Source organism: Pelobates fuscus, chromosome 1 (genome assembly GCF_036172605.1).
Source record: "Pelobates fuscus isolate aPelFus1 chromosome 1, aPelFus1.pri, whole genome shotgun sequence".
Classification (NCBI taxonomy): Eukaryota; Metazoa; Chordata; class Amphibia; order Anura; family Pelobatidae; genus Pelobates; species Pelobates fuscus.
Genome location: NC_086317.1, coordinates 67,931,900 through 67,952,096, shown reverse-complemented (window position 1 = coordinate 67,952,096; position 20,197 = coordinate 67,931,900). Strand labels below are relative to the sequence as shown.

At 37.2% G+C, this 20,197-nt stretch overlaps 1 protein-coding gene across 4 annotated transcripts in view; it reads right to left on the bottom strand.

Moving 5' to 3' along the window:
- Nucleotides 1–20,197, bottom strand: part of ELN (elastin) — a 77,002-nt gene that overhangs the window by 29,879 nt on the left and 26,926 nt on the right. For 2 of the 4 annotated variants that reach the window (XM_063449404.1, XM_063449415.1), the window contains exons 5-16: nucleotides 19,957–20,178; nucleotides 18,528–18,638; nucleotides 16,640–16,687; nucleotides 12,601–12,651; nucleotides 12,405–12,437; nucleotides 11,874–11,909; nucleotides 10,771–10,803; nucleotides 10,613–10,675; nucleotides 6,877–6,924; nucleotides 6,693–6,764; nucleotides 4,496–4,522; nucleotides 1,231–1,302 (exon numbers count right to left, since the gene is read on the bottom strand). In XM_063449404.1, coding sequence (XP_063305474.1) covers nucleotides 1,231–1,302; nucleotides 4,496–4,522; nucleotides 6,693–6,764; nucleotides 6,877–6,924; nucleotides 10,613–10,675; nucleotides 10,771–10,803; nucleotides 11,874–11,909; nucleotides 12,405–12,437; nucleotides 12,601–12,651; nucleotides 16,640–16,687; nucleotides 18,528–18,638; nucleotides 19,957–20,178 — 816 coding nt within the window. The remainder of the gene's footprint in view (nucleotides 1–1,230; nucleotides 1,303–4,495; nucleotides 4,523–6,692; nucleotides 6,765–6,876; nucleotides 6,925–10,612; nucleotides 10,676–10,770; nucleotides 10,804–11,873; nucleotides 11,910–12,404; nucleotides 12,438–12,600; nucleotides 12,652–16,639; nucleotides 16,688–18,527; nucleotides 18,639–19,956; nucleotides 20,179–20,197) is intronic. The other 2 variants (XM_063449423.1, XM_063449430.1) reach the window with 2 other exon arrangements.

Here is a 20,197-nt window from a genome sequence, read left to right as displayed (position 1 = left end):
GTCAGATTAAGATAATGCTGTATCCTAACCTGGATGTCAAATAAGGGCAACCATCATGTTGCCTAGTGCAGGGTTAGACAACCTTCTGCACTCTAGATGTTGTGAACTAAATCTCTCATAATGCTCTTACAACCATGATACTGGCAAAGCATCATGGGAGATGTAGTCTAAAACGTCCGGAGTGCCGAAGATTGCCTTAAGATGAAGAAAACTTTTGACATGTTCTGTTTTCTTTGCCATAATAACTTGGTTGGTCAAGTAGCAATTCTAATATTAAGATATACCCTGCTGGGCCTCAGTAATGCTTGACTGTGACCTCTTTTTACCTGATTTTCAAATAAACGCAGCTCAGTTTGAGAATAAAACCCAGAATTCAGCTGGGAGGTTAAAAAAGGTGGATGTTTTTATTGGAGATAGGAAGATCGGAAGCAGCATGGGGAGATGGCTCTGTTTGCATGCTCAGACATGAATAAAAGATGCGGCATATCCTTATCACTCTGCGGGAATGCCCTGCCGTGGCTGCTATTACAAATGCAATTAAACTGAGTGTCCAGGGTTGAGCTGAGGTTTCGTTGTTTTACTCCAGGGGAGTCCAACGTTAGTTTGCCAGCTGCTGTTGGAGCATCATTTTCCTAATTCTCTATCAGCGGGAGGGCCATGGCTGGACACTCACTGTTGTGCTCACAGGGAATCACGAGGGGGGTTTACAAACCTTTTCACTTGCATTTTTCCAGTTTGGAGGGAAGCATATCTTATAATGATAACAAGTAATTTAGGAACCTGATGTACCCATAAAAATCACACATTGTTATTTCTGGAATATGGACAGTTAATGTGTGCTGTATGAAAATAGCAGTAATTTAAATAATGCAATATTTATTTAAGTTTAGAAAAGCCAAATGGATAAAATATGTAGGATACAATACAAACAAGCTACTATATCAGGTTTACTAGACAGAATGCACACATTGTTTAATATATCCAATCGGGATCTGTCTGTCAGTCTTGTACAGTGATACAGTATGAGTAACACATAGGCAGTATGTGACAAAATATTTCAGTACTTCTAAGAAAGATATGTGTTTTATTTTGTGTAAATGGCTGTATTCTTGTTCAGCAGTGGTTGAACAAAAGTGATGTAAAATAAGTGAAAGAACCAACAGAAAATTAACAAGCTTTGCGTTTTTTGGTTACATCAGATATGATAACTAGTCAGCCCAATATACCTACCTGGAAGTTTAGGAGATTTGATAGGATATCCTAAAGGAACACCGGGCTGCTGTCCCCCATACGCACCAAATCCTGCAGAGAAACACAAAGACAAAAAGAACATATAAGATTACTAGACATATTTACTGTACAATCTCTTTATAGTTAGATAGATGTAATGTATCAGGGCTGAGCACATTAGGATAATAACTTCATTCACAGCAATAAAACAAGGATCTGGTATTTTGAAATTTTGATTCTTGAAAAATTAACCTTTGCTGGAGAGATACAACAACTTCAACGTCATCAAGTTATAGCCTTCTAAATTGAATGCTCAGCTTTGTCAGTGGTAATGTAGGTTATTAAAAAGGCCCCATCTGGTCGGCAAACTCTACCAAATTGTTCCTTTGCATCCCAGGCAGAATGAGAATTTTCAGATGGTAATATAGCTTTTCACATTTGATTAGAATATTCACTTGAATTTCTTCTGGGACAATGTATTTATAGATATTTGCTCAATTCCTACAAATACACTGTTACTCCTGTTTAAAGTTGATTGATGTAATAATATTATCAGTAAGCATGTTAAACAGCCATTGAAGGTTCTTTCAATGTTTAATGTGGCCTGTAGCTAGTCTCACTGCCAAATGCAGGTAGGCAGATTACTATCACAGGCTGTTAGTATGCCATAACCTATAATAGGCTGAGTCTGTATCTCATAACTTACAATAGGCTGAGTCGGTATCTCATTACCTATCACAGGCTGTTAGTATCTCATAACCTATAATAGACTCAGTCAGTACTCTCATTACCTATCACAGGCTAAGTCAGTATCTCATAACTTACAATTGGCTGAGTCAGTATGTCATAACCTATAATAGGCTGAGTCTGTATCTCATTACCTATCACAGGTTGTTAGTATCTCATAACCTATAATAGACTCAGTCTGTATCTCATAACCTACAATAGGCTGAGTCTGTATCTCATTGCCTATCACAGGCTGTTAGTATGCCATAACCTATAATAGGCTGAGTCTGTATCTCATTACCTATCACAGGCTGTTAGCATGCCATAACCTATAATAGGCTGAGTCTGTATCTCATTACCTATCACAGGCTAAGTCAGTAGTATCTCATAACTTACAATAGACTCAGTCTGTATCTCATAACCTACAATAGGCTGAGTCAGTATCTCATAACCTACAATAGGCTGAGTCTGTATCTCATTACCTATCACAGGCTGTTAGTATGCCATAACCTATAATAGACTCAGTCTGTATCTCATTACCTATCACAGGCTAAGTCAGTATCTCATAACTTACAATAGACTCAGTCTGTATCTCATATACTTCCAATAGGCTGAGTCAGTATCTCATAACCTACAATAGGCTGAGTCTGTATCTCATTACCTATCACAGGCTGTTAGTATGCCATAACCTATAATAGGCTGAGTCTGTATCTCATAACTTACAATAGGCTGAGTCGGTATCTCATTACCTATCACAGGCTGTTAGTATCTCATAACCTATAATAGGCTGAGTCTGTATCTCATTACCTATCACAGGCTGTTAGCATGCCATAACCTATAATAGACTCAGTCAGTACTCTCATTACCTATCACAGGCTAAGTCAGTATCTCATAACTTACAATAGGCTGAGTCTGTATCTCATAACCTACAATAGGCTGAGTCTGTATCTCATTACCTATAACAGGCTGTTAGTATGCCATAACCTATAATAGACTCAGTCAGCATCTCATAACCTACAATAGGCTGAGTCAGCATCTCATAACCTACAATAGGCTGAGTCTGTATCTCATTACCTATCACAGGCTGTTAGTATCTCATAACCTATAATAGGCTGAGTCTGTATCTCATTACCTATCACAGGCTGTTAGCATGCCATAACCTATAATAGACTCAGTCAGTACTCTCATGACTTATCTTAAGCTGAGTCAGTGCTCTCAATACCCTGCATGCTGCAGTTTTATGATAACTAAATTGACCAGTGGAAGGATATTCTTTATTCCTCCCAGCGTCAGAGAAATAAGAAATGTATAGGCAGTTAAAGGCTTAGAATGTTACAATATTTTCTTTTAAGATAAAAAAATGATCTGAAAAGTGAATTAACTTTGTGAACTGAGGAGCTGAGACATTGAAGTGATGTAGAACTTCCTCTGACTGCGCCCTTTTCCCTGATATCTCCGAGTTTAACTCGAATCCGCCCAGCACAGGCCCAGCTCTCCCCCATAGCGTTATCTTTATTGGCGCTGGGGTGAAGACAGGGTAGTGTAAAGGAAAATACAGTGTGGTTTTGACATTTGCTTCCTCGTTCAAAATCCCCTGAAGAATAGAAATGCCTGCCAAAGATTGTCAGTTACGAAGTACATGCTCAAAGGACTCTTTATTTTATCTCAGCGTGCAGTGGGGGGGACATGACTAGTCTGTACAGACAGGAGTTGTTATAGGGTAGGCAATGATACATCTTGCACATGGCCCTCACAGTAATGTATCATAGATTTTACATATGTAACGCAATTAGAGCCAACATATTTTATTAGATTAATCAGGCTCATGTGATTCCAGAATTTCAGACTGAATTTGCAACCTAAAGATGAGCAGAAAACAAGATGCGCATATGGTATGGAAAAAACAAAAAACAAAGGATCTATGCAAATTACTGGCAACTGCATATGCCAACACATATTTCGTTAAATAATGTTCTTGTGTTTGAGCACACACAGTAGGTGTGCAGAGTGTAGTGGGGGGGGGAGGGGGGGGTCCCAGACAGTCTTTAGGGACTGCTCCATTGCAGTGCTCAACAGGATAATACACAGAGATGCCAGATGCAAACTTATATTGTGTGCATTTTTTTACTGCAACGTGGACAGCAAGGGAGCAGTAGGAGAGATGTATACAACCTTTCTTAGACTGGGTCACCAAGGTAATTGCAGAACCCATATAACATTTAGGAGCCACTGGGAAGACATTTACCAATGTTTAACATTCCAAATACGGTCTAAAGTGCTAAAAGCCTGGCAATCACATGGGAAATTAGTGGAATGGACAGGCATATTGGTGTCTATCCATAAAATCTCTCAATATAGTACTCAGTAGAAATATTGCAATTAATATTGTATTTATGCATGATGCAGTAAATACAGTATTTACTACTACCCGACATGTTGTTAGTGAATTTAGAGTTCACTGTATTGTGATTATTTAAAACAAAAAATAATCTTTCAGTGTAAACTTAATTTTGTTCACTGTTGGTAGACATTTACTAACCTGGAATTCCAGCATATGCTCCCCCACCTAAAAAAATAAAAAAAAGGCCAAAGGTCAGGTTTCAAATTTGGACTGATTAACATGGGCCTCTATTTGTACATTGTTGTTAAAGGGACACTCTGTTTTGTGTCAAGTAACAGGCTTAAACTATTTTGTATATCCACCTATCACAGAAGCAAGTTTCTGCTGTTTATAATACAGTAATATGATGGATTATTATTATAAATACTTAAGGTTGTTTTGGTATTTTTTTTATAAGGTTTGTGTTGAAGGCATCATGTCAATACAAACTATATTGGATCCTGGCACATTTGGAAGGAATCTGATTAATTGTCACACCATCAATAAGCCACATTCATTGGCTTCCCTCAGCAGCCATTAACAAGTGTATTTTTAGGCAAGTGCCCTTTTCTTAAAGGTTACAAACACAATAGGTAAAATCAATACATCCTCAGTCATCATGGAACATAAGAGTGTTGGATGTATAATCTATATATGACAATATTTGTTTTACAGTTCATATGTAGTGCCCTTGTTGCTAGATTAACGGCCAAATGTTAAAGTCACAGAGTACGTTATACATTGTAACAGAGCAGGAATTGTTAACTTATTATCTAATTAGATAAGTAGCAATAATTGTGTAAAGGTGAACAGTGATGGGACATTGTGGCTAATTGTAATGGCTAATGCGTGGTGCATGCTTAGGGACAATACTCAACTAATTTCAAGAAAATACAATGTATACAGCACAACTTGTCTCTTTCCAGTGAATGAGTGAAAAGCTGTTGCAAGGATCATCTAGACAACATGGACGCATATAAACTGTTAAGATATTTGTAGAAAGGCTGATGAATTGACTAGTATTGTTTATGGGTGCTGTTTGGTTTTATGTATTTTTTAAGTTTCAGAGGCCATGGCAGATCTAACCTGATGATGCCAAATAGTCCACAAATAAGCTCCAATGTTGCTCTTGGGCAATGATGGCCAATGTTGACACTCAAAATATCTGTGAGCTACATTTCCTGATATTTTGATATTCTAAAAGCACTTAACTAATACATAGACCTGAACTTTATACCTCAGATTGGTAACTAGGTGATTTAGTCTGAGACCCTACTATGCTCTAATAAGACACCCTGTCTAAATTAAATTAAATTAAGATGTTAGCTGCTCTTGAGAACTGACAATGAATAGCCAGATTGCCAATAACCATTGTTCCTTGTTAAATGTCCGCATCACCAGTTTGACACTTTTTAGGGACATTTTATAGGAAACATTCACCAGCTGCATGTAGAGTCTTTTAAAAGTTTCACTGTTTAAATTTATATCTTAGTGATGTAAAACATAAAACCCATATGCCAGTTCTCTCCAATGAAAAATGATTTTTTTTTTTTACACTTATTAACCTTGTTATTGATAATGGCTTCTTATGAATGTGGTTGCATTTTGACAGCAGAAACTTTGAGCAGGCCATTTGTCAATGTCTGTGAGTGTATCTTTGTGAATGTGTATATTTCTGGCATAAAAACAGTGGGCTGTTGGGCATCAAGAGAGGGAAGTGTGTGTTAATAATACAGAGGAGAGAAAGGAATGTTAAAGGAACACTATAGTCACCTAAATTACTTTAGCTAAATGAAGCAGTTTTAGTGTATAGATCATTCCCCTGCAATTTCACTGCTCAATTCACTGTCATTTAGGAGTTAAATCACTTTGTTTCTGTTTATGCAGCCCTAGCCACACCTCCCCTGGCTAAAACTGGTTTCACTTTCAAACAGATGTAATTTACCTTAAATAATTGTATCTCAATCTCTAAATTGAACTTTAATCACATACAGGAGGCTCTTGCAGGGTCTAGCAAGCTATTAACATAGCAGGGGATAAGAAAATCTTAATTAAACAGAACTTGCAATAAAGAAAGCCTAAATATGGCTCTCTTTACAGGAAGTGTTTATGGAAGGCTGTGCAAGTCACATGCAGGGAGGTGTGACTAGGGTTCATAAACAAAGGGATTTAACTCCTAAATGGCAGAGGATTGAGCAGTGAGGCTGCAGGGGCATGTTCTATACAAGAAAACTGCTTCATTAAGCTAAAGTTGTTCAGGTGACTAGAGTGTCCCTTTAAGGAGCCAATTTCTATAACAGCAGGGTTCCACTTTGGTGCTCCAGTAGTTTTTAAACTATAATACCCGGTGTCTGACCTTGTGCCTTCTGTTTCACTCCAGTTCCAGTTGGCACTCCAGGAAGCACACCAACTCCTGGGTATCGAGTGCCTGTAAGAACAGTGACACGTTATTTAGAATAACACCTACAGTTTAATATATACTACACTTCTGATTCCTCTACGAATTTAGTATAACATACAATATATTTAACAAAACACACCTGTACCAGGTAACACTGCTCCGGGATAGACTCCGGGAATTCCAGCAGCTATCACAGAAAGGGGAGAGAAGGGTTTTTGTTACATTAAAATTACAGGGAAAACACACAATTTCACAGTTTCAGTTGCACAGAGTTCCATTGTCACAGTACATACAGATATCACACTGACATACATACAGAAAAGCAACATAGTGGGACTTGAACATTACAGTAACGTGTGGTATTTCACAGTACAGAGCAGGAACACGATGACATTTCAGAGTACAGAACAAGGTGGCGTTGTCAAGTACAGAAGAAAAACATGGTATTTTAGAACACAGAACAGGAACACGTGGTATTTTAGCATACGTGACAGAAACACGGTAGTATTTCAGAGTACATGACGGGAACATGATGGCATTTCAGAGTACATGACAGGGACGGGGTATTTCAGAGTACATGACGGGAACATGTGGAATATTGACGAACAGAACAGGAACATGATGGGGTATTTGGGGTAACGGACAGTAACGCAGTGATATTGGATTCTCTGGCCTAATATGATATAATATATTTGGATAAAAACTGTGTTAATGTGTGCATTATTGTTCTATATGAGTGCAAGTCAACCAATATTTATGTAATATAGTGTTTTTCTCAGCGCAGTTGCAATTCAGGTAGGTGTAGGCCAATTAGAAGATGATCTGGATTTTGTTAAGACAAAGATAGACAGATTAATGTAGGTAACTTCGGGAAATGCCATGTATCAATTTTAGTTTCCTGAACATGAGCAAGTGTCAATGTCTCTTGCAGGTAGGCTGTGCTCCTATTGGTCAGTAAGCAGTGTGCAGTTCAGTGGGTTAATAAACTATAGGAAGACAAGTTATGAAGTGATTTATCGCAATTGCATTGGGCAGGTCGAAGAAACTCACTACAGTGGCAGAGTTATGTTTGGAGAGCCTGGGAGAATGTGGCACTGGTGAAGAGGAGGGCATTCAAGGACAGGAAACAAGTTGACAGAAAGAGGAAAATATTTTTCCTCTTTTTTTTCCTCCATGAAATTTTTCCTTCCCCCCATGATTTATGGGGTAGGTCATAGCATAGTTGATGTGAGTGGCCAGTTCTGGTAGGGGATGGGTGAAAATGGATCAAATAAGCCTAGGTTATAGATAGCTACCATGGGCATTAGAAAGCTGCAGGATCATATGTTTAAACTATATGCAGGCTTTTTACAGGCTTGTTACTGCGATTTAGTGTATAATTAAGAGACACAGGGTTCGATGCACAGCATGTGATGTCTACTAAGCATGAATCAATGTTAGAGGACACTATATATTTTTTCAGGTTTATCATTATATACATAGTCAGCAGTAATAGACTCTGACTGCAGACAACGTGAGTGAATAGACATACTGTTTTTATCATTTGGTCCATTTTTGGGATTTCAGCCTTTTTGAAGGAGTGGAAAGAAGCACATGATTGAATGTGATGTTCATCTTGTAGAGTGTACAGTCACAGTTTTTTTTTGACTAAACAAAATCAATTCAAATAAAAATGATAGTTATAAACTGGGCTGTGATTAAGGTTGGACGTGGCTTTTATATTTTAATTCCCAAACTTGCAAAGCAGCCTACTACAGCCAATAGGAGGCAGTGTTGCTCCTTCAAAGGAACCAAATGAGACTAGTTAAATTGGTGATTTCCATGTCTCTATCTAGAGCAGGCAAAGGCAACCTTCAGCACTCCAGATGTTGTGGACTACATCCTCCATAGTGCTCTTACACCAATAATGCTGACAAAGCATCATGGGAGGTGTAGTCCAAAACATCTGGAGTGCCGAAGGTTGCCTTTGCCTGCTCTAGATAGAGACAGGGACACTATAGCGTTAGGGAAATAGGTTTATCTATAGTGTTCCTTTAAGGTTAAACATTGATTCTTGTGATTTTTTTAAAAAGGTTATTATGGTTGCATTATTTTGCTGTTAATTAAGAAACTGGATAATTTTCCCATGCACCAGGCATGGTAGATTTGCGCTCTCTCTTAGGATACAAGTGGAGCATTCAGATAATTCTATAATCATAGGAATATGGAATTTGATATACTATCCAGATTTATCCAGCTGTATTGAGACTATTTACCCAATACCCTAATGGTCATGATTGCATTTAACTGATAATTATTTTGCTAAGACAATTCATTTTCTTATGATTGCATGTTAAATGTAGCAGAGAGCAAGACATACGGAGGTCAAAAATATTAGAGCTGCCACTACTTCTTATTCCCTAGGGACAAATGTTATTGTTCTGGCAGTTGATCTCAAATGTGAACTACGAAAGAGCCAACCCCTATGACCTTCAGAATTAACCTTAGAATGAATCTTCCCCTGATACATGTACTGTTAGATTCTGGCATCGGGTTTCAAATGGGATTCATATGTGAAGGCAATAAATAACAAGTTTAATTTTCATAAAGTTTTGGTGTTTTTCAAGTTTCACGAATAGTAAGAAACTTGACATTGTATCAGAAGTTAAGGCATGTTTGTGATGGACTATTCATCAAATATTAATTTATTATGTTTTATACAGTCTGATGAATGTAATGACTGCTTCCTTGCACTGTATTCGAGGTTACTGAAATATAAAAGTAGTTCCAAATACGGATTAAAGTGGTTCTGTCACTTACAGTTCTTTTTCCTTCACCCCACAAAATGCTATCAAAGTGTTTAATAAGATGAATAATGCTGTGGAGGTAAGCATAAAAAACACACTTACGTCCATGGCACTTCCATGTCACCCGTGATGTCCCTCATATAGGGCAGCACATACAGAGCTGCAAGGGTTACATTTTAAATTAAATTTTAATGCTGTGCCCGGATATCTAAGCGTGCATTGGAAATGAAAAATAATGCTAGAGAAAATTTTAGTAGAAAAACAAAACGATAGCTAATGTTTTATTAGCTATTGCTTTGCCCACATCTCTAATGAGTCACATTTCCACGTGCCTAAAGCTTTGTGGTGCTGAGAACAGATTTATTCTTAATTGCATACATTTCTGATGGGTGGATTTTGCATTGGCTTTTTTTTTATTGCACTTTGGAGTTTATGGAGTTGGTAAAGCTGGGTGGAAATAAATTGGTGGGTTGAAATGGCATGCATTTATATGTCAGCTTAGCAAGGTTCCGATTTCCATAAACTGAACAATTTGCATGTAGCGTCCGATGGCTATCACTGAATTAATGGCAGGGGTCTAATGTGTGTTTCATTCATGCAGTTACTGAAAAATTAGAAGAAAGACCATCACTCCAGGTCTAGTCCAATTCTATATTTGTGTATATTCCTGTATTAAAATGTATACACATGTGTGTCTATGTAGGTATTGTATGTTCCTCTATATTGATAAATGAAGGTGAATTTGGATGTCCCTGGCTCTAGGCTACCTTGTGTATATGCACTATATGTAAGGTGCCATATTTATAAAATTTGCATTTCTTAGTGACTTTGTTTGTGATGTGATGATGATTAAGAAAATGTTGACTGATTACAACACAAGTTAACATTATTCTGGTGTCATTGCACTGTCCACAATTAAGTCATATTGCTATTGTGTGTAGTGTACATGTATATATAACAAAGTCTGTTATATATTCATATCATTAGCCAGAGAGAGCCAAAGCTTAGTCCTTAAGGACTTATTGTGACACACAGCACAGAGAAGCCATACTGAACACGTATCCATAGCTCACTGTGATATTCCCACACCTGGCAATTTTCCTGGTTTTCCGCCCGCTCCTGGCTGACCACCGGTTTGTGGAACCACAACCCCTGAGAGCAATGATAACACGTCAACATTTACTAGTCAGGCATTGGCTGAGAGAACGAACTGTCACACAAATCCAACACACTAACTAATAAATTACCTGTACTGACTCCTGGGATAACACCCCCAGCACCTACCACGGAGGGAAATTATACAACTTTAGACAAAGGCGCTTAACATCCAACATCATCAGTCAGAATGTGCAAACTTCACATAGTTCCATCATAGATACATTACATAGTGATACAAATACTGGAGAACTTACTGACCCATTTGACTGCAACATTCACGTTATGTCAAACAGGTCGGCAATGAGTTACACAGGTTAGACTAGACCAGAAGGTATTTTGGGTTACAGTTTTACAAGGTGTTTGTTAATTAACCTCTGCCTATCTTTACCTTTACAACCATAATATAATCTGCAATGTGATCATGACGCCACATACAATCGATAACCTTTCCATAATATGCTGTGTTCCACATACAATCGATAACCTTTCCATAATAACCATACCATACTTCTGACATTTGTTATGTACTTTAAATGTACCTGCATGCAGATCTTGGCACCATATGTTTCCTGCATGGCTAGATTTCTGGTATATCTTCCTGTACAAACTAATTATTTCACCTCCATGCTAAAATTAATTCTTATTGGCCAGGTTGCGTTTACCTGCCCCATCCTTGACCAATAGGAGGTTTCCTGTAGTATATCAGGTGAAACTGGCCAGACAGTCAGGTGTATGAGGTATATTACAAATAAAATATTGTATATCTCTGATTCTCATTATAATGTAATTAGAGTTTACTAATGATTAAAAAAAAAAAAAAACTTTTAAATTGAAGGTTTTAATTTGTCAAATATATTTTTACTGGTGGTAAATAATGCAATGTACAATTATTATGCTACGATCTGCCGTGAGACTCACATTGTAGGTTTCTTTGCTGACTTCTGGAATTTTGTAAAATATGTGTCATACACAAAGTGTGTACCCTCCTGGTGGTCCAGGGCTATCTTTAATGAGAATTTACCCAAGAGAAGATTATCCTTTGTCCCTTTGATATAATTTTCATATATTGTTCTAGTTATCAGTGGTTTAACTATGTTCTCTGACTGCACCCAAAAATGACTTTTTGTAGCCACCCTCATCAAACCATATAATCTCATGTTTACAAATGCAGACTAGTCATGAAGGCACTAACCTGGCACTCCTCCAGGGTACAAGCCTGGGCCTCCACCTGTATTTATAACGCAGAAGGCACATATGTAAATGATTGCATTAAAATATAAATGGGGCAAATGTGAGGGGAAGGGATAGCATAATGAAAATCAGGTGTTTGAAAGAATATACCAAGCAGGGAGAAGCACATTAAGTATCCATGACTAATGACAGATAGCTATAAATGGTGAAGCATAGCAGACACAAATGTGTTTCTTCATCTGCTATTTACCAGACTATTTTTCTTTTAAATAAACAGTGAATCCTGAGTAATTATTTGCATTGCATGTCAGAGGAACATCTTTGCCACATGCTGGTTTCTGTCTTAAATGGAATTTTGATTCCTCATCTAGACGAAGGGAAACTTGCAGTCCTGCAAATGTCAGTGAACTACAACTCTCAGAACTCTCATAACTGGATGGAAAGTAGTTGATCAGCAGTTTGGAAAGTCCCCGCTGACCCTCTAATGTAAAGCAATAGTGAGTACAGGTGAAGTGAGGGAAGGATCACTAACCTGTGCCATAACCTGTTCCACCTGGGTATGTGCCTGGTAAATAGAGTAATTAAAAATTAATTGGCTAGAAATACACAACATTAACAATGTTAAAGAATGTGTTATGATTCTTCGATTCTATGATAGTTCATATTTATAACAGAGTGTAACAATGAATAAAATAGAGGATAGTTAGCTTTAATCTAGGTATACCTACCTGGTACTTTTCCTGGCTTGCCTCCAGCTCCCTGTGGAACTCCAATGCCTCCTTGTGGTGGAAAGATGAAGGTACAAACATTAGACTCTTTTATTAAACATATATGTACATGTATCTCCACTGGCAGACACAGAAAAAAAAATCAACAATCTGTAGAACCACGTAAAGTCTCCAGGACCTAGATATCTAGTTGAACATATAAATAACAACACTCATTCTAATGCTGAGCATAATCCATATGAAATGATATCATGCCTTTACACTAGAATGCTATCAAAAAAGATGTCTCAATGGAATATAAACAAGAGAACAAAGTCAAACCTTTTTTTTTTTATTCTAACTCTTTGTGTGACTGTCGCATATATAAGAGATACAGGATACAGTACATATATATACAAGAGATACAGGATGCACAAGTTTTATGGAGTAAAATGGGGAAATTTGGGACTTTTTAAATAAATATAAAAAAAACTATTTGAAGTGGATATAAATTAAATAGGAGGGAGAATTACTGGGACATGTTAAAGTGCAATATATACTTTGATTTTCATGGGGATGATATCATTCCAGGAGGAATGGAACCAATATTTAAGTCAGCAGGACATCACGCTGTGCATCTCACGTTTTCCATTTACAACTGTACTGCATGTTGAAAGCTGGCACACAATTCAAAGCCAGTATCATCTGCTTTTTTGACATGTTTTAGCAGCTACATTTATTGGTCTTGTGTTTTCTAAGGTAATGATGGTATTGGTAAGGCTGAAATGAAACTTATGTTTGTGACTGTTGTGTGTGCAGCCAGTTACACTGCATCAGTAGTACTATCACAGCTGTAGGGGGACCTCTGTTAAATAGAACATCTGTACTTTACATAATAGAAGCACATGATAATAATGTGAACAACACCTGGTGTTAGGTTTGGATGACTTAGTTTCTTCCCATACATTCTGCCAAGGCAGATCTGACTAGAAGGGATTCTTCAGAGGTGGGGTGACCTTTTTCAATTTATAGCAACATACTTTGTAATAACACATATACACTTTGGAGGCAACCTTCTACAAAATTCTCCAATTCATATGTAGACATTTTAATATAACTAAATACATTTATATCTCTTTCATTGCTGTATTTTCCAGAAGAAGAGTAAATATTAATCGAAAACATATGCTACGATCTTTATGAATATTGAGTGGGCATTAAAAGGACTCTATAGTTTTTTTAAGGAACCACCATAATGACTTCAGCCTTCTATAGGGGTTATGGTCCCAGGAATGTCCTGAGGGTAAGTAGTCATACCATTTGCGAACTTACCCGAAGTCTGTCAATGCATCGGATACCTTCTCCTTGACTGCCGAAAGCTCTTTGCTTTGAGCTAGCCTAGCAGGGTAGGGCTTAGCACATTGGCTGAGACCACCCCCAGTGCACCCCAGGTAAGTTGTCAAACTATTCATGAACAGATTGTCTCCTTACCCTGGAAGCAATCCAGAGCACTCCTGGCACCGTATAAACTACAGTGGGCTTTATTGGTCATGGTGCTTGGAGTGCTCCTTTGAATTATGTGTCTTACAAGCTCCCGTCAGGTATATATGCAACTTCTGTCTATGCATTGTGCTGGTGAAATATGTAGCAAATGTATAGATTGAAGGATATACTTACCTTACATTACTTCTGTTTGTAACAAAACATTGGAAGCAAGTGGATGTTTGTGGAGCGGTCCACCAACACATGTCACTCCCAACAACCCAACAATGTCATATTTGTTGGTGCTCATGCATTTGGCAAGAAGGGACATCTATCTATCAATGCATTAGTGAGCCATTTAGATAAGGCAACAAGTAATACAGTTAAGAACACATTACAACAAGACAATGTCAAATTTGGCAAGACGAAAGCCCTTCTAAAGTTTCCAAATTAACTTCTTGTCATTGTAATGTTCTTGGAAGGGGTTTTAATGATGTTGTTGAGTTGCCCTTTGAATTCCATCCACAGGGTGTAATGTGGAATTCGTTATCAGCATGTACTAATAATCTTCACAAGTCTAATGATCTGCTCTCGCCCAATAGTCGCAGCAGGTTTAAAGTAATGTGCTCAAATGAATGCTCGCTAAAAGCCAGGAAGCAATCCGAGGCCAACAAAAACAGACCACAATGGTAAAGGCTGATGTCAACGTGAACTAATGAGTAACTATTTCCAGTGTTTTTTTTCTATTGTACTGAATAAACAGAAATTTTAATTTTCTTTTTTTGCATCCGGTTGTTTTAGTAACGTTTATCAGATTAAAGTTTAAGAATCTTGGGATTATTTAATGGTTGTGTAATAGAGCAAAAATATATTTGAAAATTCTAAACAATTGAGCATAATACCCGGTTAAGTAATCGCGTCACCCGTCAAGAAGTTTAAAGGGTTACAGCTCACTGTACAATGGTCAGCTTTCATGGGGAAACGTGTTTTCTGATTGACATTAAGATACATTAACAAGAACGGCAAAGGTTTGTAATAGTGACTTTGTTTTTGTCAATTTCCAATGTTATTCAACTTTCCAAAGATAACAGGGAGTTAATGTGTATTTTAGGTTAGAGCATTACAGTTAGTATAGCAAGCGCATTGATATACATTTTTTTTTTTTTTTTTTAACTTTATAGTAAAGCAGGAGTGGTCAGATATATGTAGAAACTAGACGTACAACAGACGCATGTGGATGTGATTATTGCTGAATATAAATGAATTATCCCTTAGTACTGACCACCATTTACTACCCATTCACGAATGGCAATTATTCTTGGAAGTTTGTTAACGTTTTAAGGATGTTTACATTGAGCACTCATACGGCTACATTTATAGGGCTGTAAACACTTAATGCAGAAGATTCAACATTCGGCTTTAGCAAGCTCGGCCTTTGCTAAAGGAATACTGCTATTTATATGGTCATCCAGATATAAGAAAAAAATTTAAATGATTGATTACAAATTGCTAACTCATCGTGTCATTTTAGAGTTCACAGTAAACAGTGAATTGACAGCTGCTATTTAAAATCACTCTCAGATACACATACACACACAAACACTCTCTCTCAGATACACATACACACACAAACACTCTCTCTCAGATACACATACACACACAAGCACTCTCTCATGCACGGAAGGCTCAGTTAGAATGTGAATAAGGCCCATTAGCTTTACCCCTTTCTAAATGTAACTGGAATACTGTTTTAATATAATCAAGACAACAATAACCTAGAAAACTGTTGAGAAAAAAATAGCATAGCTAAATTCTGATAAAGAGCTGTATGTGTTATGATAGAGATTAATCATGTATGTGGGTTTTGGTCTGAAATCCACAGAACTCAACTCGACTGGGATAGTCCTTAACCATTAAAGAAACTCTCCAAATACCATAACCACTATGAGTGCTAAGAGATTCTTCTCACTTCTCAGGAAGAGAACTTAGACGTACACTCAGACTTAGCTCAAACAGAGAGTTCCCCGCTCTCTTTCAGCTGTAATGTGTCTGTATGTGCGTGAGGTAATATGTCAATCCATTCTAAAATGATTTGACTACTCACAATGGGTGGTCTGTAGTGGTTAAGGTGCTTGGATTGTTCCTTGAAACAATGTATCTTTTTTTCTATCAGTCACATGTTAAAACATTGAAATTGCACGTTTTAACTACTAAAAGCAGACTTATGGAATGTTGATGAACATCTCAATATGTTATCCAGTCCTTATAAGATTAAATTATCACTGTAAGTTTGTCTAAACTAGAGCAAGCACAAGTGTGTTTGGTGCAGTCTACCACAAAATGTCTGCACACACTACGATTACTTATGCTGTAATGCATCTTCAAGCTTCCCTTGTGTGAGATTGCATTACAAAACATAAGATTACAAAAGCATGGAAGCACCAGGTTCACTACTAAATTAGCTTGTTAGTATCAGTTAAGTGTGAACAATTTCACGTGGAATAGTTCACTACTCTGATGCGGTGTTATACCACAGAAGTTGCACAGTGTCTCTGCATGTGCAGCTTCTTCGTCATACCTGAGGCGTTTGTTGGCTCTTCTTCAACTTGTTGACCCCCTGGGGAACCTAGAAAATGACCGGTAGTCTTATACCGCTAATCCCAGACAGACACCTTTATAGGATCTCAGCCATATCCAACAATTTACCATATTTACTCGAATCTAACGCGCCGTTGAATCGAATGCGAAAAATGTTTTCTCTGTTGAATGTAATGTGCGTTTGTACAAGAAGATACTACTATACAACATATAGGTCGATAAGCGAGGATCGCCCTTTGACCAGTGCTAAATTCACCATGGCGAAATTCACCGACAAAGATGCGTGGTACAGCTATTCTGTACACAGAAACTTAGTCTCGCATCCCTGTCTCAATGATGCGAATGTACTGTATGTCTGTCATGTGCACCGGTCGTACTCAAATCTAATGCACCTTCGATTCTAATGTCATTCAAATTTTGGAGACTTTATTTTGGCATTAAAGTTGTGCAGTATTAAATTGGGGTGTGGGTAGGGCATAAAGCAGAGCTTCTTCACTCCTTCATCAGTAACTCACATCATCCTTAGCCTCTGCTCTACTTCATCAGCCGGCTGAGAGGGATAGTGATGAGCTGACGTTTGTAAGTCCAGGAACTAGATTGTCATTATGCTGCTATCCTGGGTCTCATTATATTTCGATTTCCATTTTAGATTTCTATTCTAGACTATTTATAGTAAGGACTAGGATTGCAAAAGGTAAAAAAAAAAAAGGTCAATTTTATAGAATCTCATATATACATCAGTAAATAGAGTCTGCTGAAATGTGTCAAAGAATCTAAAGTAGTTCTTGTTACACATGTATGGAAATTGTGGGAATTGACCAGCAATCTAAAACAATTAGGCTGAAATAGCTTAAATGGAGTAAAAAACAAGTCAGATATTTTTTCGATTCAGTTTTTTTTTGTATTTTATAACCTAGAATTCTTTAAACAAAACATTCACAGTCAAAAAAATGTATCTGGTAAATTCCAATTCACAATTCAATGAAAAATAAATTGTAAGCTCTTTTGAGCAGGGTCCTTTTCATCTCTTATTAATGCTCAAATTACATTTTTTATATATATATATATATATATATATATATATATATATATATATATATATATATATATATATATATATATATATATATATATATATATATACCTCTTTTGGTTTTTCCTTCCCAAGCACTGCCAAGCCTCAATAGCAAGCCGGTAACCAACCTCATGCTGATGATTTGCATTAACAATGAAACAACTGTCTATAAGTGGTTCGCTGGCTTTGCATCTTTTCCTGAGTTGTGTCTCAAAGCTGCTGTATACAGCGAACACAGACTCAAAGGAATCCATGTTTAAAATGGAATTAGGCAAAAATGTGATTCTTTGCATATGCCCACCCAGAATCCTTTGCGGTAATAACATCATTGTAATTCCTGTGGGAAAAGCAAGTCTTATGGCTTGACTGGTGTGCAGATTTTTGTTTAACATTATATTAATTATATATATATATCCTATTTCATACCCCTATTGTGAAATTATAAAGACCTTTGGAAAATGTCAGAACAATATATAAAATAATTGTGGAGAATTAGCCAGGGAAATTAACATTTTAAAACACCATGGTCAAACTGGATACATTTTCTAACTCATTTACTTTGCACCTTGTATATTTTGGTCCAAAATTTACATTCCCTTTTGAGTGCATAAACTCAAATAAGTTCAGAAGAAATAGGATTTAATTGTATTTCTGCACTATTTCAAAGATTGTATTTATTATAATATATTTATTAAAAATACTGCTTTTTACATATTTTACTTAATGAATATTTAATAGCATTTTGTTCCCTTGGGACAAAATAAATTTAAAAACGTACTGTATTTTTACTTACCAACTCCACCAACGCCTCCGACTCCACCAACACCACCAACACCAGTTCCACCAACACCGCCTACTCCAGTTCCACCAACACCACCTACTCCAGTTCCAACACCTCCATATCCTTTAAAAATTAAATCATGTAATATTTGAATGCTAGCTATGACTTTAAAAAATGGTTGTGGTAGCTCAAAATTAAAATTGGTTGAATTGGTTATATTTAATTGTATTTACACTAGTGGTTATCAAAATATCAGCACCAATAGCTGTTATGATCATGTTCCTCCTTATAAATGTAAAGGTACACTTTAGGCACCATAACCACTGCACTGTTGTAGTGGTTATGGCACCAGCATGCCCCTTGGACAATCTCACTGTCAAATGTTAAACCATTTTCAGCTGGTTTGACACAAACCGAGGCTCACTTGACTGCAGTTACATGTGCACAGATACATTTACATGTCTGCTTTAGTCATATTATTGGGTACAATAAGTTTATACAATGTTCATTGGCTGAGTGAGAGGGAATTGAACTTATTAAAGCAGGCATGTAGCTTCCACAGTGATGGGCAGTGTCGTGAGTGCCAGAAACACCCTTGATATGTGTTAAACCACTTAATAATCTTTCACATGTAACCCGGGTATAGCACTGGAAATATAGTGCTTCTTAACTGTGATTAAACTGTGAGGCCGTAGAACATGGAATTGGCCATGTAGTATAGTTAATCAGGTTTCATGATTTGATTTTATATGTTACAACCAACACCTGCAGCAGTATTGTAACAGTTATCTAATTTTTATTTGTTTCTTAATCTCAAGATCATTACAGCATAGTCAATATGGAGAACGAAAGATGACCATGTAAGCTCAAATACAACATAGAATGACCATGTAAGCACATGTATAAAACTAGCAATCTGTTAAGATATATATGCTATTGGAACTCAAAGAAACATTACTTTTATATGTAAATAAACATGTTTCCTAAATTGCTGAACTATGATTTTGTTATAGGTGCTAGATTCCAAATTCCTCATTTGCTACCAGTTTAATGTATTAGTCATAGATTAACACCCATATTGTATATTGACCATCATGACTTTATCTAGGTAACAACAGTAGATGAAAGGTAAGCTTTGCTATAAACATAACCGTAGACAAGGGTGTGACACATATAATACATGTGTTTCCTTATGGCATTCTTGAGGGAATTGTCTATTGCACTGGCACCCAACCCCGTCCTTATTGACCACCAAAAGTCCAGGTTTTGTCAGTATCTCCATTATAATAAAAAAAGGGAAATACATTAATCCTGGACTGTTGGTGGTCCATGAGGACTGGGTTGGGGACCACTGGTCTATGGAATGTTAAAACCTACAAAAACTATATTATTGATCGAATATAGCTTTATATATTGACTTTTAATAATCATTGTAACTAACCTGGTTTTGGAGGCTTTCCACCAGCTCCTACACCACCAGTTCCATAGCCACCAGGTCCTACACCACCAGGTCCATAGCCACCGGGTCCTACACCACCAGGTCCATAGCCACCAGGTCCATATCCACCAGGTCCCGCACCACCAGGCCCATATCCACCAGGCCCATATCCACCAGGTCCAACACCACCACCGCCTAGACTGCCAGTTCCAAGGCCACCTACACCTATAAAGGATAGGTGAGT